The sequence below is a fragment of the Lynx rufus genome, unplaced genomic scaffold (assembly GCF_022079265.1).
Source record: "Lynx rufus isolate CCGP_SWC_20201006 ecotype Redwood Valley unplaced genomic scaffold, mLynRuf1.p SCAF_7, whole genome shotgun sequence".
Lineage (NCBI taxonomy): Eukaryota > Metazoa > Chordata > Mammalia > Carnivora > Felidae > Lynx > Lynx rufus.
The window spans coordinates 76,181,468-76,191,771 of NW_025814889.1; the positions used below are offsets into that span (position 1 = coordinate 76,181,468).

Sequence of the window (10,304 nt, forward strand, 5' to 3'; positions counted from 1 at the left end):
TGATGGGATGGAAAAGATACCCAGAATACTCCCTAACTGGGAGGAGCAGAGTCCCCAGAGGGAGATAATGGGGAAGGGATTCCACTCTGGTGCAGCCACTCTGTCAGTGGGGACCCTGTGGCCAGACCAGCCTGGGAGACAACCCAGCTTGAGAGGTGTGGAGCTGAACTCCTTCTGGCTAGGTTCATCTTGGCTCCTACAGGCCCAGAGCCCAGAACATCAGCAGGGCCTAACCAGCAGAGGGAGCCACGATTTGCCTGCTGTGCAACCTCAGACTGGCAACTTTGTCCCTCTGAGCTTCAAGTGCTACTAAGTGGTGGGGAAAGGGGACCACAGAAACCAAGGGATGGTACTGAGTTCCACATCTGGACACCACTGGAGAGTCAGCTGTAAAGTCAGCCAATTCAGGGGCAGCAGGGACTTGGAGCTAGGGGTGTAAAGAGGAAGCACTAAGAAGGCAAAGAGATCTTGAGGATGACATTGGACTTTCCCCAGGATGTGGAATGGAGGTCGAGCTGGTCCTACACCTCTGGAGGGCAGGGGGACCCCAGCTGACACTTAGTTACAAGTGAGTAGGGTTATGACATTGCTCCCCCGTGTCTCAGCTTCCTCTCTGTCACATAGGAGGGGAAGAAGGCCATCAACAGTGTTGAGCACCTACTATGAGCCTCATGACGTGCTAATTACTTCATGTACAATATCTCACCTAGACACCACAATGCCCAGGAAGGAAGGTGTCATTTTTCCTGTTTTACAGATGAAGAAACTAAAGCTCAGAGAGGACAAGTAAGTTGCCCAGCGTCATGCAGCTAGTAAGTGCCCAGGCTGGTGGCCTGATCTCTTTTCCCATGACCTTTTCCGTCATTTGGCTTTAGCCTCAGTTGTCCACTCCCTTAGAAATGCCCTGGAAGTCTTATCATCCATAAATACCCCAGCTCCAGAATCACAAATTCATGCATCTTGCTCTCTGACATCCACTCCCCACCCTCTCGGTGCCTCTTTCAATTCCATTGTACTGTGACTGTTTTCTGGCCCTGCCTGGGAGGCCAGCTCCGGACCTCTTTACTCTCCCAATCTCCCACCCTCTTGCCCACACGCCCTTCCTGAACCATTTTGAGTCCGTGGCCTGTCATTCAGTAGCACTCTTGCCAGTAACCTCAACTTCATTGCTCACCTTCCTTGCAAACCTCTGAATGCATCTGATTGTCATTTCTCTCCAAGCCTTCACTGGAGCAGTGGAAGGGGGAGGGGTAATAATACCACTGACTACTACGTACACAGCACATATTCTGTGCCAAGTGCTAAGTGCTTCACATATTTAACTCAGTTTATCCTCCAACTCTATGTGGTAGGTACGATTCTTATTGTCCCCATTTATGGATAAAGAAAATGGAGTGGATAGAGGTGAAATCACTCACCCAAACTCAAAAGCACACAGCTAATTAATTTGAGGAGGCCATGATCAAACCCAGGTCTGTCCAGAGTCCCTGACATTGAGAAGAGATCAGCAAGGAGGTACTTGGCTCCTTCCACTCTGGGTCCAGAACTGCTCTCAGCCACTAGTAGGGACAATCCAAAAGAAATCCAGAACCTCACTGCATTCGGCAGCTGACAAGATCATTTGAGACATCCGTGATAATAATAAAACTAACTTACATTTCATCCATTATTCTATTATCCTAAGTGTTTAATCCTCCCAACAGCAGTATGCAGTAGAAGTTACAATTGTCCGCGTTTTACTAGGGGACATGGAAGGACATTGTAACAGGCCTAAATTCATACAACACAGAATGTTGGAATCAGATGGGAAGCTGGGCAGCTGGATGCCAGAGCCCTGGCTCTCTTTTTTTTCAAATTTTTGTAAAGTGTATTTATTTTAGAGAGACAGAGACAGTGAGAGTGGGGGAGGGGCAGAGAGAAAGGAGAAGAGAGAGAGAATACCAAGCAGGTTCCGTGCTGCCAGCGCTGAGCCCGACTTGAAGCTCGAGCCCATGAAACCACGAGATCATGACCAAGAGTCGATCACTTAACTGATGAATCACCCAGGCGCCCCCAGAACCCTGGCTCTTAATGGTGACCCTTTCCTACCTTTCTTCTGGCCTCAAGATCTCCCAGGGCTGGCTTGTTCGTTCGATCTTTCTTTCTTTCTTTCTTTCTTTCTTTCTTTCTTTCTTTCTTTCTTCCTTAAGTATGGTGGGGGGTTGCAGGGGTGGGCAGAGGGAGAGGGGGAGAGAGAATTGCAGAGCCCAATGCGGAGCTCATTGTAAGGCTCCATCTCATGACCATGAGATCATGACCTGAGCCAAAATCAAAAGTCAGATGCTTAATCAACTAAGCCACACAGGCGCCCCCTGGCGTAAGGGGGGAGGAGTAAGGGGTAAAAAAGGGGTAGGGATCTCCTCTGACTTGCCTGCAGGCCTAGTTCCCCCACCCAGGCCCTGGCCTTTCTTACTCCCTCCACAGCTCCCAGAGCCCTGCTGAGGAGGTCCTGGTCCCTTTTCCTCTGAGGCATCTGAGTGGTGAGCTGGGAGCTTAAGCAGCAAGGGGGTGGGAACTCCCCTTGGAACTCCCTGGGCCCAGCCCAAGGGGCCTCTGCTCTACTCTCAAAGGCCCAGACCTACCAGCAGCTCCCTATAAAGGACCAGCTTAGACTCCCAGTTTGCTCCCTAGGTACAGCAGGCAGAGGCAGGGCAGGGCCTAGGCTGGAGTTGGTGGGACTCCAGGCCAATGGCAGCTGGGGCTCAGAGCCTAGGGTTGCAGCAGAAAACACCAAAGCTTCTCCATCACCCCTCCCCCACCCCACACATAGCTGCCAAGCCCCCACCCCCAGCCCAGGCTGGACCCCACCCCACCCCACTCCTAGAAGTCAGAGGGGACAGGCCCAGGTTTATCCATCCTGTCCCCTCTCTCCCATCCTCCCTCTTCCCATTCCCCTGGCAACCAAACCAGACCCATCAAGGAGAAGGACCTGGCAGCTGTGCAGGGAGAGACTAATGGCCCGGAAGGAAGGAGGGGCCTGGAGAGGAGACGAAGGAAGGCGGTAGGGTTGTGAGCAGGCGGGCGTTGGCCCATCTCAGAGGACACACAAAGGAGGGGAGGCTCCTCTGCCCTGCAATGCCGAGGAGCTGGCTGGCCAAGGAGCCGCCCTCCTCATCCCCCCCTGCCAGAGAGTCAGCCTGGAGTCCCAAACCTGCTTCCCCAGATGCCCAGCTCTTATCCTCAGGGCCAGTCGAGGTGGACCTGTCCGTGCTGGAAAGCCCTGGAGTCCCCGGCAGCAGCAGCCCCATGGCTCTTGGCAAACCCAGCAGGCCTCAGCACCCTGGCTCCTGCAGACCATCTGAGCTGCCTCTATCCACTCCGGGGCGGCCTGTGCCTGAGTTCTGGAAGCCGCAGACATGCAAAGGCCAGACATCAGCCTTCACGATAACGGGGGTGGGGGAGGGCAGGAAGGGATGTGTGGTTGTGTGTGTGTAATGTGTGTGCACATAGGTAATGTGGCTAGCGTGCATATGCATCTGTGTGTGTGCACAGGCTTGTAGATCTGCTTTGGGACGTTATCTCTCCTCTTTCAGTCCCTGGACCACTAGGGATGAGTACTTTCTCTTTCCGCATCTCTTCCCCATCCAGCCCCACCCATCCCTGGGTACCTGCAACTTCTCGATATGGGTAACCGGTTCCTGCCAGTCCATTCATCTCTCAGCCTTGGCAGCAGCTGCGGCCCCTCAGCCCCCTCCCCTTCCTACCTCAGGAATTGCTTTGGTTCCCGTAAGGCCCATGACTGAGCAGCAGTTGGTTGGGGGAAGGGAGAATCCAGTAAAGCCAGACAGCATACATCTAGCTCCCTCAGCTCAGCCTCTGGCAGGACACAGACTGAGTGGGACCCAGAGTTGGGCCCAGCCACCCTCAACCCCCTCTGCTGTGCCCACCCTGTTGGGGCCTGGTGTAGGTCCAAGTTTGGGAGCTGTGTCTTTAAGGCTGAGCCATCAGCAGGCAACCCCCTGGCCAAGTGTCCAGAGGAGGGGGAGGGGAAGTGGCCAGTCCATTAGCGGCAGAGCTGGCGCCAGGCAGCAGCCCTCCACAGGGCCCTGGGGACTAGGGAGGGATGAGCCCTTCCCACCCCCCTCAGCTCCCCCTGCCCTCCCGTCCCCCATTTCTCCCTGGGCGTGGTAGCAGAGGGGTAGCTGACAGCAGGTAAAAGCAGAGCCTAGCCTTCAGGGGACAAGTGGAGGCACAGGCCCTGGGGCCCAAGCCAGACCAACTCACCATCTACCTGGGCCATCTCCTCCCCACTCATATGCCAGAAGCCTGCCCTTTAACTTCCAGTCCTCCTATCCCCCCATTTTTTTTTTAACTGAGGTTTAACTGACATAACGTTAATTTCAGGTGGACAGTGTAATGATTCTACATTTGTAGATCTCCGATTTTCAATAGCTCTCTCAGGCAGGAACCCCAGCTCCAGTCAGGCCCTCCCACCCAGGGCTCCAGCTCCGGATGCTTGCTGGAGGGTGCTGACCCCCAGCCCAGGCCTGCCAGTGGTCGCCAGGCCTGCTTCCTTCCCCGCTTGCAACAGGGGGAATCAACTAGGCAGGGCGCCAGCAAACCTAGGAGCGAGGGTGCGGCGCTCCTGCAGCTCCGCAGGGGTGGGGCATCCCCCTCCCCACATAGCCCCGCCGTCAGGCCAGTGGGAGGAGCTGCCCGTGCCCCCCCTGTGCCCGCAGGGCTATAAAGCCGCCTCGCAGCGGTCTGCGGCTCCTTCCCCGCTCCCGGACCAGCTTTGCCAGCGGTGACTGCCCATCCTCGGCCACCATGAGCCACCCGTCGGGCCTCCGAGCCAGCGTCAGTTCCACCTCATACCGCCGCACCTTCGGGCCACCGCCCTCACTGTCCCCTGGGTCCTACTCCTACGCGTCCAGCTCCCGCTTCTCGAGCAGTCGCTTGCTGGGCTCGGCATCCCCTGGCTCCTCCGTGCGCCTGGGCAGCTTCCGCGGCCCCCGGGCGGGCGCGGGCGCCCTCCTGCGCCTGCCCTCGGAGCGCCTCGACTTCTCCATGGCCGAGGCCCTCAACCAAGAGTTCCTGGCCACGCGCAGCAACGAGAAGCAGGAGCTGCAGGAGCTCAACGACCGCTTCGCCAACTTCATTGAGAAGGTGCGCTTCCTGGAGCAGCAGAACGCGGCCTTGCGCGGGGAGCTGAGCCAGGCCCGGGGCCAGGAGCCGGCGCGCGCCGACCAGCTGTGCCAGCAGGAGCTGCGCGAGCTGCGGAGGGAGCTAGAGCTGCTGGGCCGCGAGCGCGACCGGGTGCAGGTGGAGCGCGACGGGCTGGCGGAGGACCTGGCGGCGCTGAAGCAGAGGTCAGGGGGCAGGACCGGGGCTGGGCGGCGGCCGTCGAGGCGGCTGCTCCTCGCTCTGCTCCCTTCCCCACCAGCCGCCGAAGGGCGTGGCTCCCCTCATCCACCCCAGAGTGTGCAGGCAGCATGCTCGCCTGTGGGCTCTAAGACCCCTGCCTTCCCTCTACCACTTTGCTGACTCTCTGGGGAGGGGAGGGGAGGGGGGAGTTACTATATCTGACCATCTCAGCCCGTTAGATAGTGGGCAAGTCCATCTGTCAGCATGAAGACCCCTCTTCAGAGTCCTGGACAGTAAGCAGCCTCTAGCCCAGACCCTGGGGTGCGCGGTGACCCTACAATTCAGCTTCTGCCCACTCTTCTTGCCAGGTTAGAGGAGGAGACGCGCAAGCGGGAGGATGCGGAGCACAACCTCGTGCTCTTCCGCAAGGTGAGCCCGGGCCCCATGTCAACTCCGACTCCCCACCTCTGCCCTCGCCTTTGTACTAGGGTGGCATCTGTGGGCGCGAGGAGGCGACCAGAAACCTCTAGAGACAGGCAGGGAGGTCCTGGCCCTTTCTCAGCCTGAGCAGCCCCTCCCGGCTCTTGAACCCTCATTTCCAACCCCACTAAGGATGTGGACGACGCCACCCTGTCCCGCCTGGAACTAGAGCGCAAGATTGAGTCTCTAATGGATGAGATTGAGTTCCTCAAGAAGCTGCACGAGGAGGTAGGTGGATCCGAGTGTCAGGGGAGGCTTCGAAGGTAGCAGGCGGTCTCGTTGGAGCTGGAAGGCAGGCGCTGGTTCAGAAGACTGGCGAATGGGGAGGAGGAATTGCCTGGGCAAGAGTAGTGAGATTCGCTGGGCAGACGCAGCCCCTCAACCCCCTCTCTACAGGTGGTTTGACTCCCACCCCTGCGCCACCTGGTGGCGAGCAGCGGAGCTGCACCCCATAAAACTTGGCCGCTGGCTTGGAGCAGGCCAGGGCGCAGACCGCACCGTCATATGCGCGCTGCACTCCCTGGCGTCCCCTTCTGTTCATTCGAGTGTTTCTTCTCTTTCTGTGCGTGAACTGCGCGGCCCGCGTGGGATCCGCGCCGCAACCTCGACAACTTGTTGTCCTGGGCGGCAGGAGCTTCGAGACCTGCAGGTAAGCGTGGAGAGCCAGCAGGTGCAGCAGGTCGAGGTGGAGGCCACCGTGAAGCCTGAGCTGACGGCGGCGCTGAGGGACATCCGCGCGCAGTACGAAAGCATCGCGGCGAAGAACCTGCAAGAGGCAGAGGAGTGGTACAAGTCCAAAGTGCGAAAGCCCGGGAGGGTTAGGGAGAGTCGGGGAGGCTGGGCGCTAAGGGGAGGGCGCGTCCCGTCAGCTCACAGCGGCACTGCCTCGCGCGCGGTAGTACGCGGACCTGTCCGACGCCGCCAACCGGAATCACGAGGCCCTGCGTCAAGCCAAGCAGGAGATGAATGAGTCCCGACGCCAGATACAGAGCCTGACATGCGAAGTGGACGGACTCCGCGGTACGGTGAGTACCAGGCTTCGCGCCCAGGCCCGGGGGGCAGGGGTGGGGTGGGTGGAGGATGAAGGCTGTTACCCCAATGGTGACCCTCTGGTCCCCCCAGAACGAGGCGCTGCTCAGACAGCTGCGGGAGCTGGAGGAGCAGTTTGCTCTGGAGGCGGGCGGGTACCAGGCGGGCGCCGCGAGGCTCGAGGAGGAGCTGCGACAGCTGAAGGAGGAGATGGCACGGCACCTGCGCGAGTACCAGGAGCTCCTTAATGTCAAGATGGCCCTGGATATCGAGATCGCCACCTACCGGAAGCTGCTGGAGGGCGAAGAGAGCAGGTGGGGGGCAAAGCTGCTGGAGGGTGGGAGTGTAGGGGACGGTCGGGATTGGGTGTGTTCAGGGAAGGGGAGGGGCTTGGGCTGAGTAACCGACCACTTGGCTTCGCTCCCAGGATTTCCGTGCCAGTCCATTCTTTTGCATCCTTAAGTATAAAGACGACTGGTGAGTCTCCTCCCATGCCTGGCTTCCAATCTACCTGTCCCCTTGTCCACTTCTGCCCTGACCAGACTCTTGCTATGGCCCTGCTCAGGGATCGATTCTGTCCACGAACTACTGAGTCCTGGTCTACATGCTACCCCACTCCTCATGTCCTGCCACTCCCCTCCCCCCACAGATGGGAGTGAGGGCTTAAGAGGAGAGAAACCCCAAGCCTCCTCTCTTCCACTCCTCATCCTACTTTTTCCAGTGCCTGAGGTGGAGCCTCCCCAGGACATCCACAGCAGGAAGATGGTTCTGATCAAGACCATTGAGACTCAGGATGGGGAGGTGAGATGGGCCACTTGAGCCCAGGATCCCATCATGGCACATATTATTTCTGAGCGCCAGCCTGGCTGCATCTTAGAGTATTGTAGGTTAGTGGTCCTTGGGGTGGCCGAGAGACAAGGAGATAGAGAAGGTGGATGGACAGTCTGGAGCCTCAGCTGGTTTTGCTGGAGAAGGAGACACCATACCCCAAAGGAGATTGAAAGAGTGTGGTGCTTAATGGTTTGTGCCCTTCACATGCCTTGCCCCCAGCAGGTGGTGACTGAGTCCCAGAAGGAGCAGCGCAGTGAGCTGGACAAGTCTTCGACTCACAGCTACTGAACCCATTGGTCCAGAGTTTCCTGACCCTGCCCTAGGCCTACTCTAAGTCCCAGACCCTAACACCAGTACTGAATTAGTCCTCTCTCACTCTGCATGTGTCTAGGGGATGGCACAAGTCACCCCTTCCCTGGCCTGTGGCCAAGTGCTACCCAGCCAGCCCTCTCCCTGCCCTGACATACATATATATGACCTATATGTGCCCCTTATTGCATCCTAGTCAGAGGCCAGCAATCCCCCGATCGAGTCTACTCCTACCATTATCCCATGACCAGTGGACTGGGCCAGGGTCTGAGTTTCGCTTTTGAATCAAATAAAACTGCTGTCAAGAGAAACCTCGCCAGTGCATTTGTGTCTGTGGAAGTGAGGGTGCCTGTGGGGAGGGGGCGTAACAGTATTTTCCCCTTGTCTCTGGTCATTTCTTTTCTGAATCCCGTATGTTGGCATCTATGGTCCTATCTGTACTTCTAGTTCTACGTCCGCTCCTTCTCGGCTTCTGTCTGCCATCTACAGCCCTGAATGTCCAAGTGCTTTCTGGGTGTGCCCTAGACCCCTCAAACTCAACATGTCCAAAACAGAGCTCCTCATTTCCCTCTCCACCATCTGCAATCATGTTCTTCCTTCTGGGTTCCCCACTCTAGAAGAAGGCACCACCAAGAACCTCTGCTGCCATATTAGAACTCACCTCATCTTCTGCCCCTTTCTTTTCCTCACCTACTCCCCAATTCTGTTCATGCCACTTCTTAACTCTTTCAAGTCTATTTCATTCTCCCCATCCCCTAGTCCAGGCCACTGTTATCGTTTGCCTGAGTTACATCATCTCCCTCAGTGGTCTCTTGCCACTGGCCTGGCCCTGCCACCCACCTAAACCTACTCAACACATTAGCCACGCCCTCCACTTGAAAACGTCTGTTTCTACATTGCCCTCCGACTCTATTCCACCCTGCCCTCACTTTCAAGTCAAAATCCACTTCTGAGTTTAAAATAATCCTATTCACTCAATTATAGTGCTACATGCCAAGGAATAAGCCAGAGTCCTTGCTCTCAAGGAGCTGGCCGTCTGGGGGTGGGGGAGAGAAACCAACAAGTAGATAGTTCCAACCTTGTGAAGAGTACTATGACTGGGAAAGAAGATGACATTGTGGGAACATGAAGAAGAGCATCTCACCCAGCCTTGGGGTTCCCAGCCACGGTTTCCCAAAAGTGACGCCATCACGCCGAGCACTGAAGAGCAAGCAGGAGTTGTTCAGCTAAAGCAGGGAGAGGAGAAGGACTTTCCCGGTAGGTAAGTCAGCCAGGAGGTAAGACAGTACAGAACTATACTAGTTCTATAATTCTGGAATGAAGGGTTGGAAGGAGGAATAGTGCTGAGGCTGGAAAGATGAAATGAGAGCTGGGTCTCAGAGGACCTTACGTGCCATATTGAGGCATTCAGAATATGTCCCGAGGAAAAGGGACAGAAAGTGGGTTTCAGCAGGAGGTGAAGTATTCAGATCTGCATTTTTAGAAGATCCCTCTTGCTGTAGTGTGCAGAAACCACTAGAAGGAGGTGGAGAACCAGGTCAGAGCCTGTTGCAGTGAAACGCACCAGAGGTGACAGTGAGCAGAGAAGGGGGTGGGTTTGAGGAATATTCAGGGGGTGGATTCTGGAATACCCAAGGAGAGATTGACACTGTAGGTGAACGGGAAATAAATAGCAAAGAGGACCGAAGGTTTTGGCTTAAATCAGGCAGATGGTGGGTCTTTCACAGAAACAGGGAAGATTAGAAGAGGGGGAGGTGGGGGCCCAGACGACAGTCAGTTTTAGGCTGACTGAGTGTGAGATGCTATGGAACAGCCAAGAGGAAGAGTTGGCAGGCAGTTGGATCCACAGGTCTGGAGTTCAGGTGTGATGAGATGTTTTGAAATACTGACTCTATCAGGATGCATTCTGCTACAAGTAACATAATATCTCATTTTTTTAAGAAAAAAGAAAGAAATAGCTAGCATAACAAGGAGCCAGAGGTAGGCAGGCTCTGAGGTTGGTTGATTCAGCAGTTCAAAGATACCATCAAGGACCCAAGTTCTGTCCAAGGTTCTACTCAGCCTTCCTCCTTGAAGCTTTGTCCTGTCTCCTCATGGTCCCAAGATAGCTGCCAGTAGCTACCTGGTGATGCTTCTCTCCTCACATCCAGTGGAGGAAAGAGAAAAGCCTCCTGCCCAGTATGAGATACAGTCCTTTCCTTTAGATTGTGTGGCTGAGGTCATTGGCGTGCCCAATCCTGGAGCAGTAACAGTTGCCAGGGAAAGCTACTGATGGGCTTGGGCTAATCATCTGATGCGGAGTAGCCGCTGAG

General features: G+C 56.2%; 1 protein-coding gene across 1 annotated transcript; it reads left to right on the top strand.

The window, feature by feature from the left end:
- Positions 1 to 2,872: 2,872 nt before the first annotated feature.
- Positions 2,873 to 8,292, top strand: PRPH (peripherin). The gene is made up of 9 exons (XM_047067238.1): positions 2,873 to 5,348; positions 5,712 to 5,772; positions 5,956 to 6,051; positions 6,455 to 6,622; positions 6,723 to 6,848; positions 6,946 to 7,166; positions 7,280 to 7,329; positions 7,574 to 7,653; positions 7,906 to 8,292. The coding sequence occupies exons 1-9, from the start codon at positions 4,807 to 4,809 to the stop codon at positions 7,969 to 7,971; spliced, it is 1,410 nt and encodes a 469-aa protein (XP_046923194.1). The 5' UTR covers positions 2,873 to 4,806; the 3' UTR covers positions 7,972 to 8,292.
- The last annotated feature ends 2,012 nt before the right edge of the window (positions 8,293 to 10,304 follow it).

Bases quoted from the DNA above. Each gene is read 5' to 3' on its own strand.
- PRPH (XM_047067238.1), top strand. From the start codon at position 4,807: ATGAGCCACCCGTCGGGCCTCCGAGCCAGCGTCAGTTCCACCTCATAC. The intron at 6,052-6,454 runs GTAGGTGGATCC...CCTGGGCGGCAG, and splicing joins TCAAGAAGCTGCACGAGGAG to GAGCTTCGAGACCTGCAGGT. The intron at 6,623-6,722 runs GTGCGAAAGCCC...CGCGCGCGGTAG, and splicing joins AGGAGTGGTACAAGTCCAAA to TACGCGGACCTGTCCGACGC.